This window comes from Monodon monoceros, unplaced genomic scaffold (assembly GCF_005190385.1).
Source record: "Monodon monoceros isolate NGI ecotype Baffin Bay Population unplaced genomic scaffold, NGI_Narwhal_1 Super_Scaffold_20, whole genome shotgun sequence".
Classification (NCBI taxonomy): Eukaryota; Metazoa; Chordata; class Mammalia; order Artiodactyla; family Monodontidae; genus Monodon; species Monodon monoceros.
In genome coordinates this window covers 9442155-9465829 of record NW_021703777.1, presented here as the reverse complement: position 1 = coordinate 9465829, position 23675 = coordinate 9442155, and the positions used below count along the sequence as shown (strand labels likewise).

General features: G+C 33.4%; 1 protein-coding gene across 7 annotated transcripts in view; it reads right to left on the bottom strand.

Annotated features, from left to right (window-relative positions):
* CCSER1 (coiled-coil serine rich protein 1) overlaps positions 1-23675 on the bottom strand; it is a 1246259-nt gene that overhangs the window by 1082454 nt on the left and 140130 nt on the right. For 4 of the 7 annotated variants that reach the window (XM_029234577.1, XM_029234583.1, XM_029234578.1 and 1 more), the window contains exon 2: positions 8181-9542. In XM_029234577.1, coding sequence (XP_029090410.1) covers positions 8181-9501 — 1321 coding nt within the window. In that variant the 5' untranslated portion in view covers positions 9502-9542. Of the gene's footprint in view, positions 1-8180; positions 9543-23675 lie in introns of those variants that run through there. The other 3 variants (XM_029234580.1, XM_029234581.1, XM_029234582.1) reach the window with 1 other exon arrangement.

Sequence of the window (23675 nt, the reverse complement as noted above, 5' to 3'; positions counted from 1 at the left end):
GGATGGAAAAAGATATTCCATGTAAATGGAAATCAAAAGAAAGCTGGAGTAGCAATATTCATATCAGATAAAAGAAACTTTAAAATAAAGAATGTTACAAGAGACAAGGAAGGACACTACATAATAATCAAGGGATGAATCCGATAAGAAGATATAACGATTATAAATATATATGCACCCAACATAGGAGCACCTCAATACATAAGGCAACTGCTAACAGCTATAAAAGAGGAAATCAACACTAACACAATCACAGTGGGGTACTTTAACACCTCACTTACACCAATCATCCAAAATGAAAATAAATGAAAACAAATAAGGAAACAGAAGTTTTAAATGACACAATAGACCAGATAGATTTAATCGATATTTATAGGACATTCCATCCCAAAACAGCAGATTACACTTTCTTTTCAAGTGCACATGGAACATTCTCCAGGACAGATCACATCTTGGGTCGCAAATCAAGCCCAGGTAAAAATAAAAAACTGAAATCATATCAAGCATCTTTTCTGACCACAACACTATGAGATCAGAGATCAAATACAGGGAAAAAAACGTAAAAAACACAAACACATGGAGGCTAAACAATATGTTACTGAGTAACCAAGAGATTACTGAAGAAATCAAAGAGAAAATCAAAAAATACCTACAGACAAATGACAATGAAAACACAACGATCCAAAACCTATGGGATGCAGCAAAAGCAGTTCTAAGAGGGAAGTTTATAGCTATACAAGTCTACCTCAAAAAACAAGAAAAATCTCAAATAAAAACCTTACCTTACACCTAAAGGAACTAGAGAAAGAAGAACAAACAAAACGCAAAGAGAGCAGAAGGAATGAAATCATAAAGATCAGAGCAGAAATAAATGAAATAGAAACAAAGAAACAATAGCAAAGTTCAATAAAACTAAAACCTGGTTCTTTGAGAAGATAAACAGAATTGATAAACCATTAGCTAGACTCACCAAGAAAAGGAAGGAGAGGACTCAAATCAATAAAATTAGAAATGAGAAAGGAGAAGTTACAATAGAAACCGTAGAAATACAAAGCCTCCTAACAGACTACTACAAGCAACTCTATGCCAATAAAGTGGACAACCTGGAAGAAATGGACAAGTTCTTAGAAAGGTATAACTTTCCAAGACTGAACCAGGAAGAAATAGAAAATATGAACAGACCAATCACAAGTAGTGAAATTGAAACTGTGATTAAAAACCTTCCAACAAACAAAAGTCCAGCACCAGATGGCTTCACAAGTGAATTCTATCAAACATTTAGAGAAGAGCTAACACCCATCCATCTCAAACTCTTCCAAAAAATTGCAGAGGAAGGAACATTCCAAAACTCATTCTATGAAGCCACCATCACCCTAATACCAAAACCAGACAAAGATACAATAAAAAAAGAAAATTAGAGACCAATATCACTAATGAATATAGATGCAAAAATCCTCAACAAAATACTAGCAAACAGAATCCAACAACACATTAAAAGGATCATACACCATGATCAAGTGGGATTTATCCCAGGGATGCAAGGGTTCTTCAATATATGCAAATCAATCAATGTGATACACCATATTAACAAACTGAATAAAAACCATATGATTATCTCAATCGATGCAGAAAAAGCTTTTGACAAAATTCAACACACATTTATGATAAAAACTCTCCAGAAAGTGGGCATAGAGGGAACCTACCTCAACATAATGAAGGCCATATATGACAAACCCACAGCAAACAACATTCTCAATGGTGAAAAACTGAAAGCATTTCCTCTAAGATCAGGAACAAGAAAAGGATGTCCACTCTCACCACTATTATTCAACATAGTTTTGGAAATCCTAGCCATGGCAATCAGAGAAGAAAAAGAAATAAAAGGAATCCAAATTGGAAAAGAAGAAGTAAAACTGTCACTGTTTGCAGATGACATGACACTATACATAGAGAATCCTAAAAATGCCAGCAGAAAATTACTAGAACTAATCAATGATTTTGGTAAAGTTGCAGGATACAAAATTAATGCACAGAAATCTCTTCCATTCCTATAGACTAATGATGAAAAATCTGAAAGACAAATTAAGGAATCACTCCCATTTACCACTGCAACAAAAAGAATAATATATCTAGGAATAAACCTACCTGGGGAGAAAAAAGACGTGTATGCAGAAAACTATAAGACACTGATGAAAGAAATCAAAGATGATACCAACCGATGGAGAGATATACCATGTTCTTGCACTGGAAGAATCAATGCTGTCAAAATGACTACACTACCCAAAGCAATCTACACATTCAATGCAATCCCTATCAAATTACCATTGGCATTTTTTACGGAACTACAACAAAAAATCTTAAAATTTGTATGGAGACAGAAAAGGCCCCGAATAGCCAAAGCAGTCTTGAGGGAAAAAAACAGAGCTGGAGGAATCAGACTCCCTGACCTCGGACCATACTACAAAGCTACAGTAATCAAGACAATATGGTAGTGGCATAAAAACAGAAACATAGATCAATGGAACAAGATCGAAAGCCCAGAGATAAACCCATGCATCTATAGTCAAATAATCTATGACAAAGGAGGCAAGGAAATACAATGGATAAAAGACAGTCTCTTCAATAAGTGGTGCTGGGAAAACTGGACAGCTACATGTAAAAGAATGAAATTAGAACACTCCCTAACACCATACACAAAAATAAACTCAAAATGGATTAGAGACCTAAATGTAAGACCAGATACTGTAAATCTCTTAGAGGAAAACATAGTAAGAACAGTCTTTGACATAAATCGCAGCAAGATCTTTTTTGATCCACCTCCTAGAGTAATGGAAATAAAAACAAAAATAAACAAATGGGACCTAATGAAACTTCAAAGCTTTTGCACAGCAAAGGAAACCATAAACAAGACGAAGACAACCTTCAGAATGGGAGAAAATATTTGCAAATGAATCAATGGACAAAGGATTAATCTCCAAAATATATAAACAGCTCATGCAGCTCTATATTAAAGAAACAAACAACCCAATCAAAAAATGGGCAGAAGACCTAAATAGACATTTCTCCAAAGAAGACATACAGATGGTCAAGAAGCACATGAAACGCTGCTCAACACCACTAATTATTAGAGAAATGCAAATCAAAATTACAATGAGGTGTCACCTCACACCAGTTAGAATGGGTATCATCAGAGAATCTACAAACAAGAAATGCTGGAGAGGGTGTGGAGAAAAGGGAACCCTGTTGCACTGTCAGTGGGAATGTAAATGGATACAGCCACTATGGAGAACAGTATGGAGTTTTCTTGAAAAACTAAAAATAGAATTACCATATGATCCAGCAATCCCACTACTGGGCATATTCCCAGAGAAAACCATAATTCAAAAAGACACATGCACCCCAATGTTCATTGCAGCACTATTTACAATAGCCAGGTCATGAAGCAACCTAAATGCCCATCAACAGATGAATGGATAAAGAAGATGTGGTACATATATACAACAGAATATTACTCAGCCATAAAAAGGAACTAAATTGGGTCATTTGTAGAGACGTGGATGCACCTAGAGACTGTCATACAGAGTGAAGTAAGTCAGAAAGAGAAAAACAAATATCGTTTATTAATGCATGTATGTGGAACCTAGAGAAATGGTACAGATGAACCGGTTTGCAGGGCAGAAGTTGAGACAGGTGTAGAGAACAAACGTATGGACACCAAGGGGGGAAAGCTGTGGGCGGGGGGGAGGGATGGTGGTGTGATGAATTGGGCGATTGGGATTGACATGTATACACTGATGTGTATAAAATTGATGACTAATAAGAACCTGCTGTATAAAAATAAAATAAAATTAAATTAAAAAAATAAAAGAGAGAAATTAAGAATACAATCCCATCTACAGTTGCATCAAAAAGAATAAAATACCTAGGAATAAGTTTAATCCAGGAAGCAAAAAATATATACACTGAAAACTATAAAAGACATTGATGAAAGAAAATGAAGAAAATAAAAATAAAGAGATATTCCATGTTGATGAATTGGAAAGATTAATATTGTTAAAATGTTCATACTACCCAAAGGGATCTACAGATTCAATGCAATTCCTATCAAAATTACACTGACATTTTTCACAGAAATAGAAAAAAAAAATCCTAAAATTTGTACAGAAACAAAGAAGACCCCAAATAGCCAAAGTAATCTTGATAAAGAAGAACAAAGATGGAGGCATTACACTTCCTGATTTTAAACTATATTACAAAGCTACAGTAATCAAAACAGTATGGTACTGGTGTAAAAACAGACACATAGATCAACGGAATAGAAGAGACAGCCAAGAAATAAACCCATGCAAATGTGGCAATTAATTTTTGACAAAGAACTCAAGAATATATAATGGGGAAAAGATAGTCTCTTCAATAGACAGTGTTGAAAAATGGACAGTTACATGCGAAAAGATGAAACTGGGACCTTATCTTATACCACACACCAAAATCAACTAAAATTGGTTAATGGCTTGAAAGTTAAGATCAAAAACTGTAAACCTCCTAGAAGTAAACATGGGTATAAGCTCTTTGACATTCATCTTGATAATGATTTTTTGGATTTGATGTCAAATGCAAAATAAATAAAAGCAAAAATAAACAAGTAGGGCTACTTCAAACTAAAAAGCTTCTGCACAGAAAACAAAAAAATAAAAAAGAAAGAAAGAAAAGACAACCAATTGGACCAATTGGATGGGAGAAAATATTTGCAAATCATATATCCTATAAGGGGTTAATATCCAAAATATACACAAAATTCATACAACTCAATAGCAAGAAAAAAAAATTAAAATGGGCAAAGGCCCTAAGTAAACATTTTTCCAAATAAGACATACAAATGGCCAACAGGTACATGAAAAGGAGCTCAACATCCCTAATCATCTGGGAAATGCAAATCAAAACCACAATGAGATATCACCTCACTTTCATTAGGATGGCCATTATCAAAAAGTCAAAAGACAACACATGTTTTTGAGCATATGGAAAAAAGGGAACCCTTGTGCACTGTTGGTGAGAATGTAAACTGGTGCAGCCACTATGGAAAACATTATGGAGGTTCTTCAAGAAATTAAAAATAGAGCTACTATACGATCCAGCAATCTTACTTCCGGTAATATACCCAAAGGCAGCAAAATCACTATCTCAAACACATATCTGTACTCCCATGTTCACAGCAGCATTATTCACAATAACAGAGGTCTGGAAACATCCTAAGTATGAGAAAAAAGGAATGGATAAAGAAAATGCAGTATCTACATACAATGGAATATTATTCAGCCTTAAAAAAGAAGGAAATCCTGTCATTTGTGACAACATGGATGAATCTTGAAGATATGCTAAGTGAAATAAGCCAGACAGAGAAAGACCAATACTGCATGGTATCACTTACATGTGGAATCTTTTTTAGAAAGCTCAACTCATAGAAACAGAGAGTAGAAAAGTGGTTGCCTTGGTAAAAGGGTACAGACTTTCAGTTATAAGATAAACAAGATCTGAGGATCTAGTGTATAACAAGATGACTATAGTTGAACTTAAATTTCTCAAAAACAAAACCCAAAAAGGTAAATATGTGACGTGATGGATATATTAACTAACTTGATGGGGGGGGGGGAATTTGGTAACATATACCAAATCATCACTTTGTTCACTTTAAATATACAATTTAATTTGCCAATTATACTTGAATAAAGTTAAAAAAATGCAAACTACAATCACACCCCCCACTTCCTAATCCTCTTTTCTGCTTTAAACTCATCCTCAGCAGTTATTACCATCTGACATTTATTTATTTGTATATTAATTGTCTGAGTATTCCCAGTAGAAGGTAAGCTTCATGAAGAAAGGAATTTATTTGTTTTGTTCACTGATATACCCTTAGTGCCTAAAACAGTACCAAAACAATATTTGTTGAATGAATGAATGAATGAATGAATGAATTAAACTGTTCTGTTTGGGCTCATCTATGAGTTTAAAGACTCTCGGCTAGAACCTATTAAGCCAACATATGGCAGTTTTTTCAGTAACTTTTTAAGTCAATGAGTAAAAGTTAAGTTGCCAGAGAGGTCAACATTCCATTAATAATTCTGAAATGAATGTACACCCAGCACATTCAGATGCATATTAAATACTAGCTTAAACGTATTTCACAATAAATACAGAATAAACTTAGTATTATGGAATTTGACAACTCTTTCTTACATAAAATACATTTGTCTAAATGGCTTTAAAATCTTGAAACTTCTAAATTATAAAATCTTTATGAATAGCAGATGAATATCTCCTATTGATGAAAATGAAGAATAGTATGCAAGCAACTTTTCCTTTCTGACATTACCAGCTTATTTGCCTGTCTCTTTCTATTTTACAAGTTGTAGATACTATGAATTATCACCTAATGTCCAGGAACAGGCATCATGGTGTCAAATTCAGTGAAATTAATGTGTTAAATGGCTTGCTATTAGGATCTCAGTCAACAGATTAACAATCAGCAAGATAATTGTTGGTCATTCCCTAGTTTCCAAAGAGATAAATATTTACTCTATTCAGTTTGACATTGAGGCAAGTCACCATTTCTAAATAAGAATTAGATATAATCAAAATAATTACACTTTTACCTTTTTGGGTGCAATTTTCTAAAAAACTGCCTACATTCTAATCTGAGGTCCACCGCTTGCTAACAATGTGATTTCATGAAGTTATTTAACTTAATCCTAAACCTTACTCATTAATAACTTCCACATAAATCTTTGGTTAGTACTAAGTAAAACAGTGCATGCAAATTGCTTAGCACATCTTTGGGCACATAGTATCATCATCATTATCATTCTTATAATTATACTACAGTTAAAGAATTAAGCAGGTATAACTAAATCCCAAAATACAAGCAAGGCTACCAAGATAAAAAATGAAAAAAGTAGGCAGATGTGTAAAAGTGATTTTGTATCAAATGCGAAAAAATATGAAGACAGTTGGAAAATTAAGTCATGCATTTAAAACTGTAAAACTGCTATATTCATGGAGAGACAAGTTAGGTAAGTCAGATAAACTTATATGATTCTTGACATTATATAATATATAATTTCACTGATTACAAATTTTATTTAATATTTCAGTATTATTCTTAATGTTTTGGAAAGAGCCTGGGTCATGTACTACAACCTAGTCATAAAGAGCCTGATCTTTGGATTGAGATAGTTGTAATTTGGCTGTGCTACTTACCAGCTGTATAATCCCTTGGTCTCAGTTTTCTCATGTATAAAATGGGGAACATACTAGTGCCTACCTCATAGGGATTGTATCCTAAACAATTACTTATGAACTTTGTAACTTTGGACACATTACTTAACCTATCTGTGCTCCAATCATCTTGCCTGTAGAATGAGTTAGAATATAGTAGCGATTTCAATCACTTCCAGATTCAATAAATTAATGTATCCAAAGGGCACAGAACAGTAAATGGACATATTGTTGGGAGAACTATTAGTGCTAGTAGTAGTAGCAAAAGCGGCAGCAGTGGTAGTAGGAATCACAGTACAGAAAAAAAAGAATAAAAAATGTCAAATACAGCCAGTAGGTATTATATATTCAACAATTCTCTTGAACTGAATTTTATATTGAAAAACCATGTTTTCTGTTAAATAACAGACTGGAGTAAATCCACCTTTTCTCCCTCTTTCTGTGCCAAAACATGGATCCTATTTAATAATAAAAACTTTGTTAAAATAAGAAAAAGAATTTTAATTATACGAATTTCTTTTATAATGATTGTGTCTGGGCTATATCTATTCTTTAACTAAGAAATACCAATACTCTATCATGAACTATAAAAAAAGATGGTCCTTATCTTAGATAAAGCCACATTGCAAATAAAATTCATTTCCTTCCACTTTCTTCTGAGGGTCAGAATCTGAATTACACAACTAAGAAAAATAAGTAGCATGGATGAATTACATTTTCAGCATGATACGAATGAAGTAAGTTTAAGCAGAGAAATGATTTAAGACAAATTATAAATAGGACAGAAGATTAAAGAGTGAAAACTAAGAAAAATGTAGTTTCCGTGAGATAGAATAAGAAAATTGAAGAAATTATAATGAAAATTATAATTCATATCATTTATTACACAGAGAAAATCATCATACCTTTGGCAGGATTTGCATCATATCCATATGATGTTTTGTTTAAAATATAATGATCACCGGAAGAGGGTATTATCCTTGAATCTGAAATAGGATGGATCCCTTTAACACGTTCAGCTATTGCTTTATGTTGCTCATAAAATCCAAGTTTCCTTGGGGAGCTTGTTGCCAACATTGTTTCACCATTTTGTATCACCGTATGTTCTCCTCTTCTTGTATCTGCTGATAGATGAATCTCTGAGTCACTCGCATTCATAGCAGGTAGTTCAGTGATTTGCAATAACACTTCCTTCTGATTAGCAGCAGAGGTTTCTGGTAAGGATTTAGATTCAGTGCTACACCGACCTTCTAACCTGTATTTCCCAGGAGACATAATTGCACAGGGAACAGTTCCCATAAGGTCTGTTGTCTTTGTAGCAGCAGCAGGATTGGGAGAAATCTGCGAGGTAGAATCACTGTGGCCGAAGTTGTCACAGTGGGATGCCATGCTTCCACTTTTAGGAAATGCATCTGCTTCAGACACAGAATCTTCAGTCAAGGCTAAGAACTCTGAAGGTGTCTGAGCTGTAGTAAAATCAGCAGAAAGCAGTGGAGATGGTAACGAGCTTCCCGCCCGTTCTGTTACATCCACAGAACAAGATGGAGAACCTCTTAGTAATACAGGTTCCCTCTCTTGGTACTGTGCAATTTCCAGTGAGAATTCAGACTGCTGTACCAATGAAATGGATTGGCTCTGTGGAACTGGCTTAGAAAATTTATAGTGAGATGAAAACGATTTAGTAAGAAGCTTCTTTGTTGACTGCTTAACAGAACGGCGAGTTTGTTCTTCTGTGAATCCAGAATCATCCCCCTCACTTTTGCCAGAACTCAGGCAATTTATAAAGACATTCTTATTAGTCGAGTGCTCGTTTTCTCTTTCAAAATCCTCTGTCAAAGATCTTGTTATCTTCTTATTTCGTGAACTGCTAAAACCAACAGAATGTCTTCCCCTGGTTTTAGTATGTTCTTCCAAACTCGGTTTTTGCACACTGCTGTGACCAGGTTGAGCACCATTTGAAATACTAAGGTTCTGGTTGGTAGGTTCTTGCTTAGGTTCACTCCCCTTCTTATGATGGAAGCTAATGGAAGGAGTACGGAAGAGGCTCCTGCGTTTACCTGTGCTACCTGAGCTTGAGTTAGTGCTGGAAGGAGACGAACTGTGGACACCGACTGTATTACTGGAGGAGGGTGAAGAAGGAAGAGAATCATGTTTTCTGCTAATACTCCTTCTGAATATTGGCAACCGGGAAACCAGAGTAGATCGTCTTGATCTGGAGTCCCCCATTGGGACTCCAAGGCTTGCACTGCGATAGCCAACTTAGCAACCTGAGAAAAGACAAATAGAACAAGTTAATAGAAGTCAATTATAAATAAGACATTTTAAAACATAATACTGGTTTTTCATTCATGACACAGAATTTGTTATACTAAAATAATAGTAAAATTCTGACAAAGAATTTTCTGATTCTATGAAGCAAAATATCCAATCATTTGTATAGAAATTTTATAATGGTGCCACAACTTCACAATGACCAAGAATATTTGAAGTCTAAATTTGTATTGGGAGACACGAGATTGCTATTCAAGACTCAGCCTTACTACTCACACCCATTCTATAATTTGGTAAATTGCTTAATCTTAACTTTTTATGTTTATTTATTTAGATTTAGTAGGCATATGACAGCCACCATCAATGCTTTCTGGGTAAAATGCCCCACCACTGCCTCTGGTGGCCAGCACCAGATGTACCATGGGGCTCAACAAGTAATTGATCTGAGCTTAACAGAGTCACAGACCAGACGAAGGTATGATCTGACCCTAGAATCTCTACTCAAAGAAAAAACCAATTGGAACAGATACTTCCCCTTCGATTATGATTTAGTAAGTTTAGAGATAATTAGACCACTGGAAGAGGAAAGTAAACTACACCATAAAGGATCTACAGTAGAGTTATATACAAGATAAAGTTATGAGGAAACCACAGCCATGAGTTGAAGAAAAGACAAATGAAAGCTAATTCAACTGGTAATGCTAAGACAAGTGGAGACTACATGCAGAGAAAAGCAGAAGCAAAGAAAATTTATGAACCATATTAATGTCAGGGTATTGATGATGAAGACACAGAAGAAGGACGAGGAGAAGGTGGCAGCTGCAGTTCATTAATTGTGATGCACCAAGTACTTGAAACAGGTTATCTCTTTTAATGCTTGTAACTATAGAAGTAGGTATTACTATGGTCACTTTACAGCGGAAAGATAAGTTGCCTATGTCACTCAGCTGATAAGTGCTAAAGCAGGACTAAGAAACTAGGCATTATCTAACCACAGGGTCAGTTCATAAACAGCATGGTATATACTGCTTTCACTAGAGTGAAAAGCCAAGAGCTTAGGCTGCCGAAGGCCCAGATACGTTTCCACTTCAGAAATTACTAGTTGTATGGTAGATCTTTCTCTTACGGTGACTGCTGTTTTTCACTGGTTTTTATAATGTGTCATGATTTGTTTCCTATTTTGTATTGTTTTGCTTTGTTTCTAAATTTCATTTAATTCCTTAACTATAATGTGCACACCCCTGCTTTGTCAACTTGAATCATGCTGTTTCTTTCTGTTATTTATTGCAACCAAAGCTATCTAACAATAATAAATACTACATAAAATGACAGGCCCTCCATTTTATCATTCTTGCAGATAAAGTATTAGATTGATCAAGTAAAATATTTTCATGTCCTTGAGGAAGTGTATGACAAAAACGGAAAATATTTTCTTTCACATACACGTTTTTAAATATTTGATATTTTGTTCTAAATGATATAAAATCAATTTGCCTTTCATGATTTTTATTGGATGATCTTTAATTGCACTCATTGAATTTGAATTTAAATCAAACTATGTGTGAACCACTTCTAAAACATTTAAGCATCCTTGCAAGGCTTTAGCTGAAGAAAGCTTAAAATACAAAGACATTTTAGTTTGTGAAGTCTTTCATAAATTAAAACTATCTCATTTTCCTCCCAGCTTAGATGTTCTGAAATGGATACAAAAAATAATACAATTTTGTTTACACTTTCACTCTTAATAATGCTTTAATTAACATCATTCTCAGCTGTGATTTTATTTATAGGCAAGATTTATTTCCATTCAATGCCCAGTGAATAATTTTGCTCTAATAAGAGCATTATCAACCACAATGATTTGCAGCCGGTGGTGAACCTATGGCCTTCAATGTATTCATGTCAAGATATTTACCACTATTTTTGAAATATCTTCAGAATTTATGTATACTGAAATATTTCTTGACCTTTTTTTAGTATTTCTTACATTTGTATCAGCAATCAAAAATAAAAGAGTGAATAAATCCCATGTCTCTTAGGCAAGTATTCAAAGGATTTAACTAATGAAAAATTTTCAGAAAAAAGAATTACAATAAAATTCTTAATGAAAACAACCAGACTTCCGTTTACAATACATATGTGCTACTAATATATCTGTCTTAATTTAAGTAAAAACATCATAGATACACAGAGATATTTATACATTGAATGGGATGACATGGAATAGATATAAAATCTATTGGAGATAAAAATCTTTTGTTTCACTTTATCCGCAGATAGTCTTTTAAATGAAGTTCTTTATTCCAGCTAAATGAGAGAGACAAAATATCTATAGGTTGGAATTATCCATATTCTTTATAAAGACTTTAAAATCTATGTCTCATATTTCATTCTCCAGTTGCATTGATTACTACTTGCCACTTTCTGTTCGCTTTCACCATCAAGGCATTAGCAGATGTAGAACCATCTGCTTGGAATGCCCTTCCAGTAACTGTGATGTGGTAAAATTCCTATTTCTACAGATGGTCCCTGCCAGAATGCCATCTCTGATCCCCCTTCCTACTCTCTTCCATTTTGGACTTAGCACTCCTCCTTTATGCATCCTCAAGTATTACCTTACATAGTAAACATCTGTTTATCTATCTGACTTTCTATTTTACCTTAAGCTTCTTTTTTTTTTTATTAATTTTATTTTTGGTTTCATTGGGTCTTCGTTGCTGCATGTGGGCTTTCTCTAGTTGTGGCGAGTGGGGGCTACCCTTCATTGCAGTGCGCGGGCTTCTCATTGCGGTGGCTTCTCTTGTTGTGGAGCATGGGCTCTAGGCGTGTGGGCTTCAGTAGTTGTGGCGCACAGGCTTAGCTGCTCTGTGGCATGTGGAATCTTCCCGGACCAGGGATCGAACCCGTGTCCCCTGCATTGGCAGGTGGATACTTAACCACTGCACTACCAGGGAAGTCCCTACCTTAAGTCTGTTAATGGCAAAGGCCATTTTTGCTTTGCTTTGAGACCCCAGGTGCCTAATACATAATTAATACTTATAGAGTCAATGGATTTCATAAAATGAAGTTTTCACTTGAACACAACAGTATTTCAAACACAAACATATTTTCTGTCTCACTACCAAAAATGAAATGTTACAATTTTGAGGTTAATTATGTTGAATTACAACTTTTAGAGTCATGAGTTAACTAAAAGTTTTTCAAACTGTAAAATCAATATCTACAATTTGCTAACATTTGAAGACAATGTTATTAACAAGTTGAATAACAATATATCATCAAATCAGCAATGAATTTCTTAATTGGCATGGTTGAGAAAGATGTAAATTCTAGTTCAAGGGGTTTTATGGATCATTAATTTGTTACCTATTTAATATTAGAGTAAAAGTAAAATACCTTAAAGAAGTAAGATATACTGAAAAAAATTATACTTTTTTTTCCATAATTCCAAAGGCATTAACCAAGACATAAAATAACCTTGAAGGGTTTCACATCTATCATCTTGGAAACTGATTACCATATGCAAAAACAGGTATGTCTATCTGTGCAGGTAAGAGAAACAAAACAAAACCCCCTTAATCTTTTTCTTTCCTGTCATTTTTCTGTTTTCCTAGAATTTGGACAGCCCTCATATTTTTTCACTACGAGCCAAAGATGATGGAGGGACCTGATGTCCCACATCTGAGATAGTAGTGAGTATCCTTTGTCTCTCTCCCAAAATTAGTGGTATATTATTGCAAAAACAAGCCTACACAAAGTACCCTTTACACAGACATGCAATCAGCATAAAAAAAATTTTGGTTTCAAATCCAAGCTCCGCCACTTACCAGTAGCATGAATGAGAACACAGATAATAATTATTTTATAGTGATTTTTTTTTAAGGATGGAAGGTACAACATCACAAAGAAACTTAACACTCTGCTTGGTATAGAGTAAATTTGCACTTTCTTCCTTTTTTAATGAAATGCATTCAAGCAAGTGGTGCATGATGTTACAGCACATAGAGTGATTATGAAAATGAGCTACTTTTCAAAATCTGCCCCAATCACTGTTTAAAAAATCATCAAAAATTTTGGGGGGAGGTGGAGGTGTATAAATTGGGGTCAGTATTCTAACCCCTTATGATAAACATCCCTAAAGTATACATTTTTATTGGAATTTAAAAACAATGACCAATATTTGAAGTGTTTGTGGGGAATGTTGCATAAGTTAAATACAGTCTGTTCTATTCTCTCTGAGAAAAGATATCAGAAAATAACCAGGTAGAGCCTAAATGACCACACTTAAAAGAAAATCAATGATACATTGTGAAAATGGAAAATAAAAATTCACAGAAACCAAATACTCTCTAGGTAACAACTTTCAACATTAAGAAAGCAATGGCAGAAAACAAATCATATGAAAACATATCAAAGGACACTGATGAATTTTCACCAAAATTAAATAGATAATAGCTTGAATAAGCTTCCAAGTCAATCTTATCTAATTATGTCATTTTGATGAAGATTTAAATGAGTCCTGATAGGTGTTATGGCTTAGCTGGAAAGCCCTCCAGCTCAGATTCTATTACAAAGTTCATGCAATTTACATCTCAATAATCTTTTTTATAAAATTGAAGTATAGTTGATTTGCAATATTGTGTTAGTTTCAGGTGTACCACAAAGTAATTCAGTTATATTTATATTTTTTTTTAGATTGTTTTCCATTATAGGCTATTACAAGATATTGAATATCATTCCCCATGTTTTACAGTAAATCCTTGTTGCTTATTTATTTTATATACAGTAGTGTGTATCTGTTAATCCCATACTCCTAATTTTACTTTAACTATGATGTAATTTATCTTTAAATGTATTTCTAAAATGTTTTATTGTTTTCATTTAAATAAATATGGAACTAATAGAGGCATTTTTAACGATAAATCACTGACACACATGGACAAGGGCCACTTCAACCAGCAGGGTTAGTGAGGACAATATGAGATACATTAAAAGGATGACTGATCAGGACCAAGTGGGTTATTGATCGGTCACAGGGAAGAGAATGAGACTGTCAGCCAAAGATAGCAAGAGTTAGAAATCACATAATTGATTGGATATGTTTAATTAACAATTTATTAAATTTGCATATAATTTAGCCACGCTGAGTACAGTAAGTTATTTTCAACTATAAAGAAGAAAATAATACAAATAACTGCGTATATCAGAAATGTTGCTTATATCAAAATGATTTGACCCTAAAAATTGCATGTAAGCAGAGACAGATTGTCCCTTACTGGATCTGTAAATCAATAAATCAATCTCCTAGGTAAAAAGAGAAAGAGAGTGCATGGTGCTAAACTGCATGATAATGGGAACAGTTACAATAGGGAAGGGGAATATATTTCAAAGAGATTATTCTAGCAGGAATTAGGGAAGAAGATGCATTCCTTGTCTGAATTAACAGAAGGACAGGGGCCATAATACATATTTAGAAAGACATGTAATCTTGAAACCCAGCCAGATATAATCTCAGTTCTTCATTGACCAGAAGAGACAACAGAGGGAGAAGAGAAACATAGAGAGAAAGAATGGATTTTGACCAGAAATTAGACAGAAGTTAGTAGTGAAAGAAGAAAAAAGTCTAAAAGTCATATCTACATGTGACCCAGGCTTAAGTAAATAATGAGACATTTATACTTAACGTTATAGTTTATGTTCTGGCATTTATACACAATGAATGCATAACTGTTAAGAAGGCAGACTCTCATGCAAAAATATCTCGATTTGAATTCAGCATTACACCTAAGAGCTGTGTGAATTTAGAGTGGCTTAAAAAGTTATTTAAACTCTCTGAGCCTTCATGAGGATAATAGTTGCAACTACCTTAAAGATTTTGTGATGATCTAATAAGTAAAAGCAAAAAGCACTTAGAACAAGGTCTAGCACATGACAAATGTTTAATAACTATAAATTATCAAGAAAAATTAACCATACTTGTACTATTTCACAGCCAAGTACACTTTAATTAGCTTATAACCTCCCCCAACTTCTCCAGCTGAAGTTCTAATTCTGTCTACTAGTAGACAAATAACACTGTCATTTCCAGTCAATCTTGAATAGGACAAAAAAGGAAGGTTAGAGGCCAGAGTACCCATATGTCAATGCGCTTGGGGCTTGGAATTAATACGCTAATTAATACACATATATATAACTGCCTACATTCATTTCAATTTTTTATTAAGTAAATATTAAGTTCACTTATTATTATTTTTTTTACTTTCAACAAATAATCCAGACTTCAAGAAGCAAATAACTAAAATATTATGAATATGCAAAGACTGTCTCAGACCCTGAACATGATTCTCAAAAGAGTGAATTTGATAAATTTGTTGAACAATGAGAATGTCATAACAAGTATGCAACTTTAGAAAGGATAGCACACATCCAAAAGTATATATGTTTGTTAATAAAGAAAATTTTATTACTTCTTACATTGGAGAATTTGGTTTGGTCTTAAAATATTATTTTGGAAAAAAAATTCCTTGCAATGTTGTAGGTTAGGTTTCTTAGAAGCAGAGCCTAAGCAAGGAATTCTTTTTTTTTTTTTTTAACATCTTTATTGGAGTATAATTGCTTTACAGTGGTGTGTTAGTTTCTGTTTTATAACAAAGTGAATCAGCTATACATATACATATATCCCCATATCTCTTCCCTCTTGCGTCTCCCTCCCTCCCACCCTCCCTATCCCACCCCTCTAGGTGGTCACAAAGCACTGAACTGATCTCCCTGTGCTATGTGGCTACTTCCCACTAGCTATCTATTTTACATTTGGTAGTGTATATATGTCCATGCCACTCTCACTTTGTCCCAGCTTACCCTTCCCCTCCCCGTGTCCTCAAGTCCATTCTCTACATCTGCGCCTTTATTCCCATCCTGCCTCTAGCTTCTTCAGAACCACTTATTTTTTTTTTTTTTTAGATTCCATATATATGTGTTAGCATACGGTATTTGTTTTTCTCTTTCTGACTTACTTCACTCTGTATGACAGACTCTAGGTCCATCCACCTCACTACAAATAACTCAATTTCGTTTTGTTTTATGGCTGAGTAGTATTCCATTGTATATATGTGCATGTCTTCTTTATCCATTCATCTGTCGATGGACACTTAGATTGCTTCCATGTCCTGGCTATTGTAAATAGAGCTGCAATGAACATTGTGATACATGACTCTTTTTGAATTATGGTTTTCTCAGGGTATATGGCCAGTAGTGGGATTGCTAGGTTGTATGGTAGTTCTATTTTTAGTTTTTTAAGGAACCTCCATACTGTTCTCCATAGTGGCTGTATCAATTTACATTCCCACCAACAAGAGGGTTCCCTTTTCTCTACACCCTCTCCAGCATTTATCGTTTGTAGATTTTTTTTTTAATGATGGTCATTCTGACTGGTGTGAGATGATACCTCATTGTAGTTTTGATTTGCATTTCTCTAATGATTGGTGATGTTGAGCATCCTCTCATGTGTTTGTTGGCAATCTGTATATCTTCTTTGGAGAAATGTCTGTTTAGGTGTTCTGCCCATTTTTGGACTGGGTTATGTGGTTTTTTTTATATTGAGCTGCATGAGCTGCTTCTAAATTTTGGAGATTAATCCTTTGTCAGTTGCTTCATATGCAAATATTTTCTTCCATTCTGAGGGTTGTCTTTTCGTCTTGTTTATGTTTTAGCAAGGAATCCTTATTCAAGCAATTTATTAGAGAATTACTCTCAAGAGAAGGTAAGGAAAGACGGCATGATAGAACAGGGGTAAAGCTAATCAAGGATGTGGCTGAAAATGACATCTAGCTTCAGATGAATCCCATGGGATCTGGAACACTTATTGATACCTCGAGACAGTGGCAGGTCCTCTGTATTCCATGCCAGTCAATTATTTGTAGATTTCTCTAAGGAATGGGAAAAATATTTGAAACATATAAAACTGGCAAAGGATTGATATCTGGAATATACAAAGAATTCTTATAAATCAGTAAGAATAAGACAATTCAAACAGAAAAATAAATGGGCAAAAAATATGAACATGCAAATCCCAGAAGATATACAAATTACCAGTGAATATATAAAAACATATTGAAACCCATTAGTAATTAGAGAATATAGAAGGAGCTCCTACAAGCCAGTAAGAAACAGACAACACATAGGAAAAAAGGTAACAAAGAATATAGACAAGAATTTCATGGAAGAAACACAAATCACTAATCAACATATGGACAGATATTTAACTCCATTATTAATCAAGAAAACCACAGACACTATTTTTCACCCATAACATTTTAATACTAAATAATACCAAGTTTGAATGAATGAAGGAGTACCTATAGACACTTATGAAGCATGAGTCCAAATTGTTAAGATCATTGTAGAAAATTATGTATCAAAATATCAAAGTAAGTAATTTCACTTCTCAGCATTTACCTTAGAATAATACTCACATATCTGCACACAGAAACATGAGAAACATATATAGAGACATTCAAGGCAGGTTTATAACAGTTGAAATTAAAAATAATATAAATGTCCATTAATAGGAGACTTGAAAAAGTAAACTATGGTATTATCTATTCCACAGCATAACAGACAAGAACTAAACACATAGGGTAAAAGATATCTGACAAAAAAATTTCCAAGGCGTTTAATTAATAAAATCAAGTACCTAACTGATATGTTATATATAATTTATGTAAATTACAAATGTATTATGAAAATTTTTAAATAATAGTCTACAGATACATATGTGTGTAAATGCATAGGAAAAAATCTGGAAGGATGTACTTCAAAGTGTGAACAGGAATTATCCTTGAAGAGGGCTTTTGTACTGGGGGTTGTCATCAGTGGGGGCACCAATGTAACAAATAATATGAAGTTTCAACAATGAAAATAAAGTCATGAATTACTTTTATAATTAAGACTTACAAAATTCAAATTAAAATAGTATAAAAACATATGGCCTATCAAAATTACATAATTATAGGCATGTAAATGTGTTAAAATAATTTGAAGGATATACAAAAATAAAGTAGCTGCCTCTGAAAGAGAATGAGAATGTGGGAAATTATTTTTATAAAAATAATCTGACCAAATATGACAAAATACAAAAATCAATTCTGAGTGTTTTAATAAACTCTTCAAATCTTTTAAATTGTAACACAAAGTATTTAAATAAATAAGACTTACAGAAGTGCCAAGAATCCTTACATTAATATAAAGACTTTGTATTTTTCATGAACCTACATTCTTAACACTAAAATTCATGTTTTATGTGACCATCAGTCCAAAATGTATGTTTATAAATTGAAATTTACTTTGGTAAAAACTCAAATTCTATTTCATTTCACTATTGAAAGCTACTTCCATCCTTTTAAAAAAATTCACTATTCCTTTACCATATGATAATTCATCTAACTGTTGTCAGTGATAGTTCAGACACAAATAATTTGTTCTAGGCTTTTCACAATCTTTTTAATGTTTTAGTATTTCCATAATACACATATTAAACCACCACAGATTATATAGTTGGCTAATAAATTGGAATTATATGATTTGGAAGCATGTGACATTATGACGTTTACTCATTGACAATAAATTGATGCCATCATATAATTCTTTCGAAGGCTAGTAAACGAACCAAACAAGTCGGTTATTAGTTCAAAGGAATGCTTCATTTATAACAGTTTATTTGTTTTCTAAATACTAAAATCACTGGATTTGCCTCACATTTTATTTTTTTACTAAAAAGAAAATGACCAAGTTTAAAATAAATAACCTGTAGTTGTGCAAACGTACCAGCAGAGGGTGCAGAAGATCTTCCTTTTTAGCAATAGTCAATTTTTTTTCTTGTAACTTTCAAAACCAATTTAAGATTTATTGGGCAGTTAATTAAAAATATCACAAAGACTTTTATGTAAATGAAAAATTAAAGTCTTAAAGTCTCCAAATGCACTTTCAAATTAAATCTTTTTTCTTCTAGCAAAAATAAGAGTTTTTTAGTTTTTAACTTTTATATAGACTACATAATAAGGCATCTGTTAAAGGAAATTCACATTCATATATATCAATTCAAATTTATTATTTATTTGCCAATAGTTTTTCATTGTTTTTGAAATAATAGTAGATCATATGTTGCTTTGTAGGGAAAAAATTAGTGCAAAAGGTGTATGAAGCTGGTAGCATATCTTGTTCCTGTTATATGTTGTAAATATCTATCACTTAATTTAAAAATTTTTCTTACAATATTGTACAGAGCAGCTCATGGTCACAGACACAAATATGAATAAGGAAAATTATGTATCAATGTAAGATAATACAAAAACTGGAGGAAAAGAATTTTTGAAATACAAATTAGAATATATATTAGGAGATTAAATTTAAAAGTTAATACACTCAACATTCATAAATATGTGTATGTCTGGGTCTGTGTACAAAATATCAGTAATACAGACACTTGACAATACAAATCAGCATATGGAGTAATACAGAATCGAACATTTCAATGTATGGTCCAGTTCAAATATAAATATTAGATGAATAAATTGAAAGTCAGTATTGGTCTGGTAAGGAGGAAAAAAAGAAATGAGTATATCTGCAAATCATTACTGCCTCGCTTTTGTTATAAATACTGTTGTAGTTGTATTCTTTATAATACAAATGGTAGCGTATTAAAGAATATACCAATTTCCATTCAGTTATATGTTGGCTTGAAGTACAAATTCTGTCAGAATCATTTTTAAAACAGAATCTTAGATTTGTCCTTTTTTTAAGTGTTGTTTCTGAACTCAACATATAATGGTCACATTCAGCAATGACATTGTTTCACAATATATCTGTGGATCTAATTTCTCTTGAACTGCTTCCCCATTCATAAAACTAGAGGACTGAATAGATTAATTTTGTGAGGCCCTCTAATTCATTAAAATACATGCACAAAATCTGTGAAATGCAGGATACATACACACATCTGACAATAAAATGTCATTCTGAATATAATTTTTTCTAGTTCAAAGTTAATAACAAACTAGATTCAGTATTGTCCCATAAATAGGAAGATAAAAATAATGTCCCATTATAAACAAACAGATATAGTGTATTTTATAAAAAAGAGAGCAAAAGTACATCTGGGAATGCAGTCTGTTTGTTACATGATAAAATTAGAAATATGATAGTAAGTTTCTTCCACTTACCTTGTATTTGCCTATGTAATCACTGAACTTGACTAAATCATATACATATTTTCAAACTTTCATTATTTAAAATTCTGGTTTTTGTAATTCATGAATTAGAACAGGGGTATAGATTTTAGAATCTAGGGGAAAAAGAGGCATGGCTTTTATTTCATATGATATTTTAGTAATAAAATCCTCAGATATAATATAGTATCAGATTGAAATTATTTCAGATTATGTTGAGATAAATTTTAAATTGGTAGAAAAGCCTAATATTAAAACAATAGATTTACTCTAGATCCGTAAAATATAATTAAAAGATTTTATTAAATGTATTAAAGCATGTTTTATTCCCTAAGTTGTTAACTTAAAATTTTATTTATTTTAGGAGGAATTATATAACATATATTACAACAAAAGGGACATAATAAATTAAGCCCGTTTCTTTCTTAAAAAAAAAAAAACTTAAACTTTGTTAATAAATTTACTAAGTTGTCTTGTGAGACTATGGTCCCACATCAAAGACCGCCATAAGGAATGACTAACTGATACTGAATGTATACTGATTTATACTGTTAATTTGATAGAACAATTAGTAAAAAAGAACCCAGGAGAGAAGGACCTATGCTTATGCCAAAAGGGTTCTAGCTGTAGTAGCTGGTAGCAAAGGCGATGTGCCTGACTTGAGCTGCCACTACATGGAGATTTTGCATCTTGGAAATTGTGAGTTCTGCTTTGGTGAATAACTACTGAATAGAATTTGACATTTGGAAGATGTACTTCTCTTTGAGGATGAAGAAACTGAAATCCAGATTGGTTAAGTACCTCATTCAAAGACAAATAGCTGCACTAACATTTATAGAGCTCAGTGTTCCTGATAATGGAATTAACTAATCCAAACAAAAGTAGAGACTCTGTCATTGCCAGAGACATGTCCTTATTTAAAACAAACAAAAAGATTCTGGGTCTATAAGCATCTGATACATCTATATAATATTGTTACCATTTTTGTATAACTTTAAAATAAGTTTTCTTTTCAAGAAGCTACATTAACATAAAAGATTTTTTGTTTCCCTTATGTGGTTTTTTAAAAAATTTAGTCACATATCCCTGGAAGAGGTGACCTCACATTTAGTGAGTGCATATGTTATTTCATTTTAATCCTCCTGACAACTTTGTTAGGTAACTATAATTATTCTTATCAGATAAACAAATGTGGGGTCTGAGAGGTAAAGCTGAGATTTGAATCATGGATTTATGATGCTGAAGACAAACTGTGAATTCATATCTTTCTGCCTCATATTATAAGATATTAAATGGCACTATTCTTAATGCTATTGCTGCCCTAACAGTGTGTAATTGGGAGAGGCTTAGTATTCCATATCAGTATTCCAATGACAGAGCCACTGCCAGGTATCAAGAGGAGTTTTAAATGACTCTTAAGTTAAACAACTGGTCACAGGAATATTAATTCTGCAGAGAGAATGCATCCATTAGCAAAGAACGTACAAAGTGTTGAGTTCACAAGCAAAAGAGAGATGGGGGCGGGGAGGGAGGCAGGAGAGAAAGAAATGGTTGTGTCATCCTACAGACTTTCCTAGGCCAACAGTTGCATGTCCAAGACTGAATATTAAACAAGGGCATAAGTAGGATCTAAGAACATTTTGTGATTCATAATAAAATATTCAAAGAAAGGAGCAGGCATCCAAGATTAAAAAGAATAAAGAAAGAATGTCATACAACAAGCAGAAGGTTCCCCAGAAACTGAAATAAGAACCTATAGGGGCCCCTGCTTGCTTTGCTTATGGAGAAACCACATAACAGTATTTGGATACCATGTCATGTAGATAGCATAGAGTATACAATATAAATAAATAATAATATAATGGATTACAGAATAAGGGTCAGAGCTGTCTCAAAATATTTTTTTTGGCTTTCTTCTCAACATCTTAAAATCTCATTCTGGTTTTGTCCTGTAAAATATATAGGTTACATTTCAGAATCCACATTTCTGGTTTGGATTCTGGTTTCTACACTCACTAATTTTGTTTTTGTTTGCTTGTTTTTAGCATCTTTATTGGAGTATAATTGCTTTACAATGGTGTGTTAGTTTCTGCTGTATAACAAAGTGAATCAGTTATACATATACATATATCCCCATAACTCCTCCCTCTTGCATCTCCCTCCCACCCTCCCTATCCCACCCCTCTAAGTGGTCACAAAGCACCGAGCTGATCTTCCTGTGCTATGCGGCTGCTTCCCACCAGCTATTTTACATTTGGTAGTGTGTATATGTCCATGCCACTCTCTCACTTCATCCCAGTTTACCCTTCCCCCTCCCCGTGTCCTCAAGTCCATTCTCTACGTCTGCATCTTTATTCCTGTCCTGTCCCTATGTTCTTCAGAACCATCGTCGTTCTTTTCTTTAGATTCCATATATATGTGTTAGCATATGGTATTTGCTTTTCTCTTTTGGACTTACTTCACTCACTCTGTATGACAGTCCCTAGGTCCATCCACCTCACTACAAATAACTCAATTTCGTTTTACACTCATTAATTTTGAAAAAAGTACTTAATCTCCCTCTTAGCCTCAGTGTCACTATGTGTGAAATGAAGAAATAAACAGCACCTGCCATAACAGAATTAACTATTATGAGGATTAAAAGAGCTAATGTGTGTTAAGTGCTTAGACCTGTGTCCAACAGAGAGGAAGCACACAAAAAATGTTAGCGATTTGTATTACTACAAAATTATATAAAGTGAATCCAACTTTTCTACTTCAAGAATTTGAAATAGAAACCTATCCATCTCAAGAATGTGATGCCTTGAATGGGAAATCTATTGAAGCAATACTCTTTCTAGAATTTTCTCTTAATAAGGCTTCTTTGCTTCTACGTGAGCTACAAGTTAAGATAGCATGTATCAGGAC